The 13,940-nt window shown below is 33.2% G+C and overlaps 2 protein-coding genes across 2 annotated transcripts; both read left to right on the top strand.

Moving 5' to 3' along the window:
- Positions 1 to 1,724: 1,724 nt before the first annotated feature.
- On the top strand, positions 1,725 to 6,376 carry LOC124915313 (the record flags this gene model as incomplete). The annotated part of the gene is made up of 10 exons (XM_047456006.1): positions 1,725 to 1,819; positions 1,977 to 2,123; positions 2,382 to 2,513; positions 3,534 to 3,657; positions 3,825 to 3,863; positions 3,938 to 4,012; positions 4,623 to 4,682; positions 5,069 to 5,133; positions 5,985 to 6,075; positions 6,189 to 6,376. Coding segments are annotated over 10 exons (882 nt in total), but the record flags the coding sequence as incomplete, so codon positions are not given.
- A 4,907-nt stretch (positions 6,377 to 11,283) lies between these two features.
- Positions 11,284 to 13,265, top strand: LOC124915183 (glucan endo-1,3-beta-glucosidase 11-like). The gene is made up of 3 exons (XM_047455853.1): positions 11,284 to 11,532; positions 11,622 to 12,661; positions 12,759 to 13,265. Exons 1-3 carry the CDS (start codon positions 11,475 to 11,477, stop codon positions 12,840 to 12,842), a joined length of 1,182 nt encoding a protein of 393 aa, XP_047311809.1. The 5' UTR covers positions 11,284 to 11,474; the 3' UTR covers positions 12,843 to 13,265.
- The last annotated feature ends 675 nt before the right edge of the window (positions 13,266 to 13,940 follow it).

Below are 13,940 nucleotides of genomic sequence, written 5' to 3'. Positions count from 1 at the left end.
TATCGACAGAAAAATATCAATAACGACAGTATTTTTCGTAGTTATTACCATTTATATACTAAATATTTTAGGCTTGTATATAGATCTGTTGATAAGGTAGACATACATATTTGTGTTATAATCCTAAATATTTTATGGTCAACTATCTAACTAGAGAGATCGTCTAATTTTAAAGATATGAGTCATCTGATTCATTTTATTCATAATATTGTTATTCTTATTAAGATTATTTCTTAGATTTTTTTCGGAAAATCGGTAGTGTAAGTTAAAGAGTTGTTCGTTTTTCTCGAGAATCTACAAGTTTGATAACCTATTGAGTAATGTAATTTTTTTGTTTATTTTTTTAATGTTATAATTTGCTTGCCTTTGTTATCACTTCTTCTAGCCTAACGACCATAAGAGGTGAATACTAACCCTAAGTTTCTGGGTTTGAACCCTTCTACGCCTGATTAAGTGTGTTTGCGGGCTATATACTTAATCCGTTGTCCCATTTTTTTTTTAATTTGTCGTTGTTTTTAAAAGATATTTAAAATTATATATATACTTAATAAAAAAAATCAAACGTTAATAAAATACATTAAAATATATATGAAACACAACAACAAATTAGGGATGCCTCCAAAGATATAATATGAAGTGAACCTGATAAGTTCAATGTTAATGTTGTGAAATAAAAAGTTTAGGGTTAAAAACGTGCAAGAAATAGTTTGAGGGCAAAGTTGGACTTTATTTTATAATACATAACATTATCTAAATAAATGCAAATAAGGCCCAAGTAAGTGAACAGAATTTGTCTGAAAAAAAGAAGCGAAATCATTTGTACAGTTGCTCGCCGGAGAACGAACTAGAGCGGCGGACGGTGGTGGTGAGTGGATCGTACTCTTTTCTCGTCTTCATTTCTACTTCGGATTCCTTACTTCTTTATGAATTCTTCACTTATGATGACATTTCTACATGGAGAGAGCTTGTTGTTTTGTATCTACTTTAGAAATCGCTAGACTTCTTACGATCTTTTGTTTGCCGCGTTCTCATTTGTTGTCATGTCAAAATTAAAATCTCTATTGTTGTCGAAATGCACTGAGTAATGATTTTCTGTGCATAATTTTGTCAGCGATCACTATTTTCGAGTTGACTGTCACTGCGATGGTAGCAGCTACTGCTGCCAATGCCACAATTTGTCCACCAACATTGTACAGAGGACAACCACGCTTTGCAGCGCATCCTCAGTTCAATGCTCATAATTGCAGATGTCAATCGGTTTCGTTTGTGTTTTTATTGCCAACTACTAAATTCAGCTATCACAGAGTACTATAGCAAATTTAACTTCCTTTCAACTAGTTTACTTCTTGTATTTTCTCTGTGTGAGTGTTTATTTTCTGCTTCTAACTCTTGCATACGATTTGTAGATTTTAAGGTTCTCTTTGCAATGCTGTGGTGCCACACGCATACTTCATCCTAGTGCTGCAATCGCTAAACAGGCTCAGAGTGACGGTAAGTGATGATGAAAATCTGTGTACAATAAATAAAGTCAAAAAAGGAAGTCGAGCATAGTTCTGAATCTCTTATGATTCCATTTGTTTTGTTTAATTGGATAAAGAAAGGGTGAATTGTGCTCAGTTTGGGGGCATTGACTGTCTAGTTTGGGCATGTTTTAATAAAGTCCAAGATTGAGACATAGGAGAATAGTTCTTACATAAATGGAAACATGAAGCTAGATGATTTAATATGCAGGTGCATTTGATCCAGATCTTCGGTCTGTGCTTGAACTTGCAACAGATAATGAGTTGTATGAACTTGAAAGGATTCTTTTTGGTCCAAGGTGAGTTATACTTTTCTTCTGTAGTTTATTCTGTGCTACTCATGAGTTAATGTAGATCCATGTTTCATTGAAACATCTTGCTCTCAAGCAAGTTAAGAACTCGATGAATGTTGTTCAATTTTCTCATCACTCAGAGATAAAATTTCTGTTGTTCCAGTTATTTTAGTCCTTTGTTGAAGTCAATTATTAACCCAAAAAGTGACCGCTTCTTCATTGAGGAGGATCCTGAAGAACGAGAAGATTTTATAGAAAACCTTGAGTCTAGGTTCTTGTTCCTTGCAGCTGATGCACGCTATACGTTAAGGTATATTTCAACAATAACTGCTTTTGTATTCACGATTAATTTTAAGATAACCAGATTTTTATTCTTCTGGTGTACATCTATGTTTTTCCAATAGGGAAATTCTTAACAGTTTGTGCTATATCTCTAATTGTTCTTATATGGAGATCATTAGATTTACCTCCTAACACATATAATCATGCTTCAAGTGGAAGGAAGCATAGGTGTTTCTGTTGTCACCAATTATCCTAATTTTGATGTTTATTGCTTTATTCATGGAAGGGGTTGGAGGCCAACATATAGAGATATCTTGCTAGGTGTGAAGAAAAAATTAAATATACGTTGTTCTAGCAAATTGCCAACTGAAGATTTGGAAGCAGAAATCTTCCTTCATCTGCTACAGGAGTATGGAAGGTATTTGGTTTTTTGGATGACTTTATAAATTCAGCACTTTCTTCTCTATTTTTCTGTTAAATCTCACCATCCATTTTAATAAGGGGCTGATGACACATCTAAAAACATATTTTAAATATTGGGAAATGATTGTGTTACACAATTGTACTTTTGCTTGGACATGGTAATCACAGTAAAGATTCAACCAATCTTGCAGAATCATTGTATTTTGTTTCTCCAAAGGGTATTAGGTGCTTGGCATCTGTGTGAATGCAGATGTTTCAAGACTTGACCTGAAGAATGCTCTGTGTAGCCTTTATCGCCTTTTGTGGAAATCTACAGTTAGCCATTGATAAATCGTGCTTCTAGTACCATTCTCAAGATTTGTCATTCTAGGGTTCAGTGTATACTTCCGTCATTCCGGACGTTGTGTTTGATTTGAGTTTCTGTTAAGATAAGCCAACCTCTTTTTTCATTACGTTATCTACATTTTGAATAGTGAATGAGTAATTACATAGCATATTGCAGCAAACTCAGATGGGATTTAAAATATGCATTGAATTTAGTATTGATGACTATTATGTGTTCTGGCTTGTTTTACTGACGGTATACGCTTAGTTAACAGATCTAACAACTAATGTTAATATGAAATGGTTAAGTTGAATCAGTTAAGTTGATAAAAGGACATGTAAGGAGGATAATCTGCAACAAAATACTAGTAAGAACCTGTTAATATTTCCTATATTAACTACCTGATGTTTTTTGTTTGAACTGCTACCACTTAACATAATCAAAATAACATGTTAAGACAACTCAACTATTTGATACTTAAAGCTATAATTGTGAACCTTCATGTACTACACAATTTCAACCCCATATTTGAGTACAAGAACATTTTAGGACCATGTATGTTATCGTATGCTTTTTAGGATATGCTCTTTATTTTTAGTTTCGGGTGCTTTTCAATCATGAATAACAATTTATTGATGTTTCCTTTTTGGATGAAAACCTAGATGCTAGTAAGCACTTACATATATGCAGTGAACAAGGATTTGGGACTTCTAGTAGTGAGGATACATTGGAACTTGGTCTTGATAAGTGGAAGGTCCAGGCTCTTACTGCTTTGAAGGGTGGAGCACCAGAGCTAAGTTCAATGATTTTGAAGGTTGTTTAATTTAAACTTACTCATCTTGTTTTCTAGTCAATAATATATGTATTTAGGAAATATTCTGCTCCAGGCTAGGCAAGCACAGTGGCAGTCCATATTTTATTATTTCTGTATCAAGCATGTCTTATTGGTACTTCCCTTGCTTGTGATTTTATCCTTTTTAGGGTGGTGGGATGCTTACACTTGGAAGGATATATAATTGGGTAAGTGGATGACGTCTAGTATTTTATGTAATTTTCTTGATGGTGGTTTTAATATATTCTCCATACTGTAAAAGTTAGCAAGGAGATTGTCAGGAAAAATGCTTTTGGAAGCTGCAAACTATCAGCTAAAGAGTGAAGTTATCAAGAAGGTACATTTACATGGTATTTGGTGCATGGTAGCTTTGATTGCTAAAATATGGCAAGTCTAAGATGAAAATTAGGCATGTAGTGTTTAGTTCTTCTATACACCATAAAAGCATGGAAACTTGCCAAAGCTCTCCCAAGGATAGTATCAAAGCCTCATTGATTTAGGAAAGTAGTGAAGAATATCTTATATCTGCCTACTTTTTCACCCATGTAATGAGGAATTTTTGTACTAGCTAAAGTTTAGCATTGCAGTTGAGGATAAGATACCCCTGACTCGAAGGTGTACCATATTGCCGTCTCTCCGCATAAAAGTTGATATTTGTAATAATTTAGATATACTGTTTTAGCTTTCTTATCTTGAAGTGCAACTTGTTGTAGACATAGCTGGACATTCTCTTTTCTTTACACATTGCATCCAACTGCAACTAGCACGGAAAGTATATCCATGGAAGCATGAAATATTTTGTTGACTTGAATTTCATAGCTTTTATTGTGCATTACAATTAACATGACCATACTTGAAGAACGTAGCTCTAAAAACGAATTGCTCCATCTACAAGAACCATTTGTCAACATGTTTAGCTAATTATGACTTGAAAGCTTGGTTGCCAGGGTGGTCATTTAGCTGCTATCAATTTAGAGTCCAGATTTGCATTGCTTGCAGCAAAACAGGTATTTCTATATTCATGGATAGTTGTTCATCTTGGTTCCTTATATACTTGTTTGGATACACCTGTATGAAACATACTTGCATAAAATAGGTGCTTTGCACTTTTTTTTCAAATCATGTTTGGAGTTTGGAACTCTTCAAATTTAAGCACATATGACAATTTGGATGACTTTTGTAATATTTCCTATTTCTTGATGTGATGATTTCCTTTCATGATTGTACACATGTCTGTGTTATTTATGCCTTAATTATTGAATGTATGTATTTGTACCGCTTAAGCACAAGAGCATGCCCATGAGAGTTGGTATTTTCTAAGATATCTTGGTTTCAATGGGTTTGCAATAGAATTATTTTCCATGCCTTTCTAATAGCTTGTGATCATTGACAGGGCGTTGCTGGAGCTGCTGCACGATACGTCGGGCTTAGAAACACCATGACTTTGTTTGGACCAATGTATGGCTTTTTTTCAGTGATATTATTTTGATATAATCCATGTGTTGTCCTATGTTTTTCAGTTTAAGCCTAATGTTATTAAGCCTCATTGTTTCTCTACATTACATGTAAATAAACCAGACTAATTTTGTGCAAAGATGTTTAATAGCAAAGTAATCCCCTTTTCTCCAAAATTAAAGGTTCCATGGGGTTGTAAATATATTGCAGAAATCCAGATAATGAATTCTTCCCTTTTCTTAGTCTGATGTTTTGGTACAATTAAAGCGATTGCAGAATGGTGCTTTAAGCTTGGTGTTTTAATGTCCATTACAATGAACAAATAGTAATTTAATTACTCACAATCGTCAGGGCATTCACGTTAAGAAAAAATGTATGCTTTTAAGCAAGATAGGAATGTTGTTTTTAACTTCCAATCAGAGTTGGTCAAATTACAGTAGAATATCAAGTTCAGTGGATGGTGCTGGTTTCATTGGATACAGAAGTTGAAAATAATTGGGACAGCCTTAATAACTTGTCTGTTTAACTATGTGTAAACACGGAGAATTCAAATCATGTACTAATCATTTTGATTTCACCCATCCTGGTTAGTTCGTGGCAAGTGGCTTGAACTAAGGTGTCTATTACATTGATATCTTAAGTTCGATTCTCATTGAAATCACCAAATTGGTGTGGGAGGTCATGGCGGTGGGATGCTGTGCTACCTCCTCCAGAGATTAGTTGAGGTGTGCGAAAGCTGTCCCATGCACCCTGGCTTAAAAAAGAAACTAGCCCTTGTGATTTCAAATTTGTGGCTTCTTTGTCCCTTTTGTTCTTATACAAGTTCTGAGCATTCTCTTGGCTCTAATTTGCAGGCTCTGGGGTACATTTTTGGCAGATGTCACCATTCAGATGCTTGGAACAGATTATGCAAGGATCTTACGAGCTATTTATGCGTTTGCGCAGGTAAATTGTCATTTTGTAAGTTATTTCTTTATCTCTCCAGTTCTTATGGACTTAGTTTGTTCCTTTTCTCAATTGATTTCTTTCATGTTTTTTGTTCTTCTCTTTGGTACCAGATTCGTATCATGCGAACTTACCGTTTGTCGTCCAATGCTGGAGCAAAAGTTTAATTTTCTGAGTTTGTAATTAGCCTTTCCAAATACTTACTCAAGGTATTGTACTAATCTTCAAATCATCTGCTTCTAAGGTTATTGAGATCTCTGTAGATATTCTTTTAAAATGTTTGTTTTGATTTACTTTCCATGTGCAGCTATTGTTCAACCATATTTGCATATTCTCTAGAATCTAGTTAAGCCATGTCTAAGGGTTTATTTTAAAATTATTATTGAGGCTATTTGAAAGCATGTCGGTATGCCATGAAAGCGTGTGCTTCGATATGATATAAATATTTGGAAACAGTCATGGATTCAGCTTTAGAGGAATACAAAATGCTGATATATTATGTCCCACCATATTAGTGAGCATTTCTGGCAAGATTTTAGATAACCCATCAACTATGTAGTGCAATCCCCCCACCTTCTTTGATGCAATGTCCTGACAAGACATATGCAAGTCCCCGGGCGATGGATTTGTGAAGAGTAGTTGCTTTAGTTGAAAAGCTAATTATCTGATGTGATTTAATTTGGTCCAATAATGAATCCTTGTAGTTTGTATCTAGAAAGCAGTGAAATATATAATTAAGATACCGAAGCTTGATAAAGTAGACAAAAGGAAAGATGGTGAAAACAGGCACTCACTTTCTATTTTTACTTACACTAGTGGAGGGACCGAAGACCATGCAAGCACTTTTGTCTTAGTTCTGCTGAGGTGATTGTATTTTGCATCATTGGCCTATAAGCATTCCTGCTTTTCATCATTTTGCTCTAATCCACTTATCTCAAAACATGTCAGCTTTTGTGGCAAATTGTAAAAATTAGGCACTCTAAAGACAAGAATGTGGTCATATCTATGAAATGTATGTCTACTCTAGGAAATGGAACTTTCTCGTTTTGTAATGGTCGTGTCATCATGAATCTTAAGGTAGAATCTTATTAGCTTCGGAATAAAAGTCTTGTACGAGCAGCCCATCTTTGAGTAAGCATAATAGTTTGATTTGAACTACATTTTTAAACTAAGCATTATGGGTCTTAATTGGATGGTATTCTTTTCCTTGCTTTTTCATTAATTATTTAAAGATCCAGCAACAGCTGACTGGTCTGCCACACCAACAGTCAATGTTGTTGCCAGCAGGCCAGTCAGCAGCCACATAAGCAAATAAAAATTTGACATTCCTGGTCCCTTATTTTGATATATGTTAGAATTATAATTTTGAAAAATAGTTATGTTAAGTGTAATTGAATTGTAAAATAAAGAAGTTTGGCACAGGGGAAACTTAATAGTAGGATAATGGGGACTTTTAGTAAAGTATTTGGACTGAAGAACCAAACTAGAATGTATTTTTGAATATTCTTCTTCCTCATTCATGTAACCATATTTTCATGTTTATATGAAGTTTTTGTCCTGATTAGCTATGAAACATGTCAACAACAACTGGCTTACTTGAAAACAGGTTAATTATGTACATATTGTTTTTGTTCTTAATTTGCTATTGGTGTTGATTTGGTCTGTTTTGTTCCGTTTTCTTGGTTTGCTCAACTACCTTTGTCAAAAAAAAAGGAAAATTCTAGCCACCCTGAGCTATAAACTGAACTAACCTGAATGTGCCCCCATGTGATGGAAAAAAAAAGCAGAATTTGTTTGGGCCTCCCAAAATCTTTCATATCTTCTCTAGGAGAATATCCAATAATCCAAAGACTATCCTCCCCTTTTTTTTCTGTTTGTGAGGTAAAAGAAAGAAAAAGATAGAATTGACCAGCTAACATGGACATGGTGATGTTCCATTTTCAGCGACCCATCAAGTTGATTCCGGCTGGCCCCTTTTTTTCTCCTTTCCCAATTGATTCACTTTGAATGAATGTGCCACACACAGTCACACACACTTGGACAGAGAAAAAGAGAAGTACTAGATTTCGTTATTTGATGGAGCCATGTAGGGTGCTGATGACAATAAGAAAAAGTTGTCTTTTCTTTAAAGGCGACTCCTTTATTTATTTCATTTTTTTCCTCATCCCTTTTAATCTCTTTTGCTAGTCAGATCACATGCAAGGCTTTGGGGGGTAATGTTGCTTATTTTACTACTATAGAAACTTAAAGAAGAAAGAGAGAGAGATTTGGTGTCCAATTACTTGTCTCCTTTCTCCTGCCCTCCATCCATATGAAGAAAAAATGGATCTTTCTTACATGTGCCATGATAACTTAATTAGTAAGAAATAATCTCCAACATTCATTAGCTATACTAAATTTGTTGCAGTTTCACTTCTAATTTTACCATTTACCTAGCTAGCTAGGATACCCACACCACACCAGCTCCAACATTCCTTCTCATGGCTTAGATACTTTCGAGTTTAAATGAGAAAACGAGAAATGTTTTTTAGGAAATTTATCGCCACTACAACTTGTTGTAACTTAACTTGTACAGCTTCGAGGTTGGAGGAATCAGGAATGTAATCACCATATACAAGATTCCAACAATATCACTAATATTAGAGAATATTATAGACTTATAAGGAGAATATACCCATGTACATCGATTCCTAGATAAAGGAATACCTTAAAGTTGTGTATAAAGTATACAACAGAGTAATCTAATTATACTATAAACAATTAGCTTTTCCTCAAATACTATTGTTTATAATATCTATAACTGTGCTATGTTTGAAAATCTTTTTTTTCTCTCATGTTCGACTCATTAAGAACACCATAATTTAAAAGGTTTATGATAATGAGAAGTTATGTTAGCAATAAAAAATTGTTATAAATACAAACATCCTAGGTATTCACAAAGCAAAATAATAATAATAATTTAGTCGGTTATGGAATCAGTGCCGGTGCCAGATTATTTGATTCCATATTATTGAGTATATAAGCCAACCTAGTCCTCATAACGCTTAATAATCGAAACTTTCTTAAAGTCAATTTATATAGCAGGTTTTGTATTTTATTCTTCATCATATACTTCATTTTTATATATTTTATTTAAATGTTAAAAATGTCGAAGATGAAAGACGAGATTTAAAAAAGAAAAATACTTGCATCTTAAAAGTAGAATATCATATTCGAGGAATCGAAAACAACTTCAATCGAAAACCCAAATGAATCTAATTTTCTACGTAATCATGCATCAAGTTCAAATGATCATTGGCGAACACCATGATTCATTTACATATGAGAAAATCGCCGATCAACTACATTTAAAAAACTAATCTCCCTTACAAAGAAAATATAGTAATTAGCTATTGGTATGTGAAACCATAATTTTCTCAATGTTACACTATTGAAGAAGCTAGAGTCAATTAACCTCATACTATAGAGCTAGTCTTCCAATACATGCATACTATTAGTTTTTATTTGATGAAAAATAAAATGTGGGGTTTAGGGTGCAAAAAAGAAGGATATTTTAAGATAAGGACATTGATCATCAAAGTGTTACATCTCTCACTATCATCCCCCACGTAATTCCATTCCTTATCCACCTACCAAACACAACCTTTCCCCATGTTTTTTCTTTTAATTTCCCTCCCTCAATCTGCTTACCAAATCTTGGTTGAATTCTCCATACAACAAACATACTTTTTCTCTTTCAATATCTAAAAAAGCAATGATTTTTCAGCAAAATCCAACCTTTCATCTCATCACATTCCACTCAATTTGCTAATAATAATATTCTTTTTGGTCTTCTAACAATTAGTTTGTCTATTTAATTCCCAATATCTATATATATATTGTCATTATAAAAAAAAAGTGTCACATGCATGCATGAATATAATTAATTCATGTGAACATATATGATTAGGGCCACTTTAAGTGTCTTTTCTCGGTGTAATTATGTTTTCTTATTTCATGATCTCAGGAGAATTAATTAGATTCCATCACAATGTATTTTTTGTGCGTATATGATTTTATTATAATTTTACTGATCACTATTTTTTATATATGAAAGTTGTATTATATAACTTGTCATGAAAACATAGCTACTCTCTCTTTTATTTTATTTTTATACAAATAACGAGAAAAGTTAAAATATATAGGAGGGAAAACTTTTAAGGATAAATTAAGGTTGTCATTGTATAACATAAAGATCTTAGAATTACCCAAAAAAAATGTTCCAAATAGTTAAAAATTTACAACAAAAATTATTCAAAATAAAAAAACATATTCTTCCATTGAATCATGTTTAAGCATACATACTCATTAGTTAGTCTATTTTTCTATGCGTTTTTGTTTTTAAATCGATTTAGAGCGTATTTTTTTCTCTTTGATTAATATTAAATTTGTTAAATAATCAGAAAAAATTAAGATCAAGATCAACTGATATAAATTCTAAAAGCCAACTTGGGGTATTGTGGAATCTTCCATATTAATTTTCAATTTCTAGTACTTTCATTCCTCTTTTTATCTTATACTTTATTTAGCAACAAAAACATTTTATTAATAAAATCCTTAGTGCAATAAAATTTTATGAGAATTTCATAACGATTTTGTTTTTAAAGGGATACTAGAATAGTAAGTTGGTGCATATAGATCTAGGTACCGATAACCATACCACAAAAGCTTTAATATATTTATATATAGTAACAACTAGTTTCACTAAGGATAATCAAATATGATTTTTAAATAATCCCTTTTGATAAATTTAATATAAAAGTAATTTGAAGGAAAAAAAATGAAGTTAAATCACCCCCACTACGTGCATACCATGAATTTCCCTCTTCTACTTTCCCAACAAAGCAGTACATATATGGACAAAGAAAAGATTAAATTCACTTATTAATATCGAAAGTAATAAATTAATAAATAATTAAATATAATTTTTTTTGCATCATCCCCTAATCTTTTCGCTTTTTGTCATTGCACTATATCACCTTTTCCTATTCCTAAAATCCTTTTTTTATGTGAATGGAGGCAAAATGGTCATTTCAAAACTAATGTTTAACTTTTCTTTTTTTTATTTATTATTTTTTTAGGGTAATGTTTAATGAGATAACTTTAATGAAAAGAAAGACAGAAGTCCAATTCAAAATATATAAATAGGGTAGGGGGTATTCAATTGTACTTATTAAGAAGTCATTAATGCTTCCATGACAAGGCGGGGTAATCTTCTCTATACAAAAAACCCTAATTAAATCCAGACAAGCAAAGAAAGGAATTCCATTTTCATCATACCTATCTATATAAATACCTCCTCTCTCCCAACCATCTCTCCCTCCCCCCGAATCTCTCTCTTTCTCTCTTTCTCTTTCTTTATGGCGAGAACTTTGAGAAAGATTGCACTGGTCTTCCTATTTTCTTTCTATTTATCGGGTACATTTCTTTGAGTAAAATATATAATGGGTTGTAAATTGTAATAATAAGTTTCTAAAAATAATTTTGAAATCTATTTCCATTGACAGGTTTAGGAGTAAATTCACTTGGAATCAACTATGGTCAAGTTGGCAATAATTTGCTTCAACCAGAAAAGGTTCTTCAGCTATTGACATCTCTCAAGATTAAAAAAGCAAGAATTTACGATACAAACCCTCAAATCTTAACCGCATTTGCAAATTCCGCCGTGGAACTAATCGTCACCGTCGAGAATGAAATGCTCGCAACCCTAACCGACCCGCAACAAGCCCTATTATGGGTTAACTCCCATATTAAACCTTATATTCCGGCCACAAAAATAACGGGAATAGCGGTCGGAAATGAGGTGTTCACCGGCGACGGAACCTCCCTCATAGAAAACCTAGTTCCGGCGATGGTTAACATTCATACAGCCCTAACCCAACTAGGGCTAAGTCAATATAACATCCAAGTTTCAACACCCAATTCGTTGGCGGTGATGGGTGAGTCTTATCCCCCGTCGGCTGGTTGTTTCCGGGAAGAACTCGCCGGAATAATGCCGGATATATTACAGTTCTTGGCTACCACGAATTCCCCGTTTTGGATCAATGCATACCCTTATTTTGCTTATAAAGATGACCCGACAAAAATATCGTTAGAGTATGTTTTGTTTAACCCTAATCAATTAGGTATGGTTGACCCTTACACGAATTTGCACTACGATAACATGTTGTATGCTCAAGTTGACGCGGTTGTGTTTGCCCTAGCGAAAATGGGGTACGGGGGTTTAGAGGTTAGGGTTTCGGAAACGGGTTGGCCTTCTAGAGGGGATTTGGATGAAGCGGGTGCGAGTGTTGATAATGCGGCGGTTTATAATCGAAACTTGTTGAGGAGACAAATGGCTAGTGAAGGTACACCCTTGAGACCAAATGTGAGATTAGATGTTTACTTATTTGCGTTATTTAACGAGAATATGAAGCCCGGACCGGGTTCGGAAAGAAATTATGGTCTTTTTAAACCGGATGGAACCATGGCTTATAACGCTGGTTTAACTTCAACCTCATCATCCACAGCTTCCATTTCGCTTAAGTCCTCCGCCAACACTTCTAAGGTAGAAATTATAACAATTATTTGAAACACGTCAAACTTAATAAAATTTGTAAGTTATTAATGTGAAGAACATATATATATATATATACATGATGCAGGTAAGAAAGATGGAGAATATGAACTTGATCACATTTTGGTTGTTGTTTGTTTATCAAATATTCACCATGGGAAGAAGATTTTAAGCTATAGATCAAGGCGCCAAACCCTAGCTAGCTAGCTAGATTTAAATTTATGTAAATACAAACGTTACTAAATTAAACATATCCGACATCAACTAGCTAGTGCTAGTGCGCGATTATTATTCATGATTATAGAGACAAATAATTTAATCTTAAAAGAGATCGATGGATTGGATTGGATTGAACTAGAGCATCAGCCGTGACCTAATTAAGTTATAAAGGTGGATCGTATACATATATATAATTGTCAAGTGACAAACTGATCGATCAAGATCAACTCCTTTGACTACTTTATTTTGGCAAGAGATCAGAGGAGAATCCATTATCATGATTTTACTCTTTGTGTATAATTAATATGTAGCTAGCTAGCTAGAAAGTGCATGTTGTTGGTTTTAGAGTAAATTTGTATTTTATTTTTCTTATTGTTGTTGTAAATATATTAATCATTAATTATATATGTAATATTTGTTATAATTTGGTAATTATTAATTATTAATGAATAGAGAATAATATTTAAAGATGAATGAATTCTCATTGGTTTCATGCAAAGGTGCCCACTATAATGTGTCTGGATATATAGATCGATGATTGACGGTGGATTCCAACTCATGCATGAATGTATAGTTAATTTTTTGTTTATATATATTATATAAATATATATTAAAGGTTATATATAATTAATTATATATATAGGCGTTATTAATGTTTTGATACATGCCAGCTTTAATTAATTAATTAATTAATTAGTAATTATATTAATATCCTTCAGCAGACGGTGGACGGTGGGCGGCGCTTTATTCCGATGGACATATATAACCGTCAGCAACTAAAGCAGAAACACACCTTTTTTTTTCAAAGGAGCTTTACAAATTATATAATTATCTTTTTGTGTGGATATTATTGTTCCATGTGAGCACATGCAATGCAATGAAATATGTAGTAGCTCTATCTCCTCTCACCTATCGATAGATCACCAGGACTATTTTTTTTTTCTTTTCTTTTTCAAAGTGAGACATAAAAAAGTGGTAACCAATTCCATAAGAAAAAATACACACAAAAGTGGTAATTTAAACAATTTTTTAACCTAACCTAAGTGACAAA

This window comes from Impatiens glandulifera, chromosome 9 (genome assembly GCF_907164915.1).
Source record: "Impatiens glandulifera chromosome 9, dImpGla2.1, whole genome shotgun sequence".
NCBI classification, from domain to species: domain Eukaryota; kingdom Viridiplantae; phylum Streptophyta; class Magnoliopsida; order Ericales; family Balsaminaceae; genus Impatiens; species Impatiens glandulifera.
The sequence above is the reverse complement of the archived record's forward strand: the minus strand, read 5'-3'. Positions and strand labels throughout refer to the sequence as shown.

Bases quoted from the DNA above. Each gene is read 5' to 3' on its own strand.
- LOC124915183 (XM_047455853.1), top strand. From the start codon at position 11,475: ATGGCGAGAACTTTGAGAAAGATTGCACTGGTCTTCCTATTTTCTTTC. The intron at 11,533-11,621 runs GTACATTTCTTT...TTCCATTGACAG, and splicing joins ATTTTCTTTCTATTTATCGG to GTTTAGGAGTAAATTCACTT. The intron at 12,662-12,758 runs GTAGAAATTATA...TACATGATGCAG, and splicing joins CCTCCGCCAACACTTCTAAG to GTAAGAAAGATGGAGAATAT.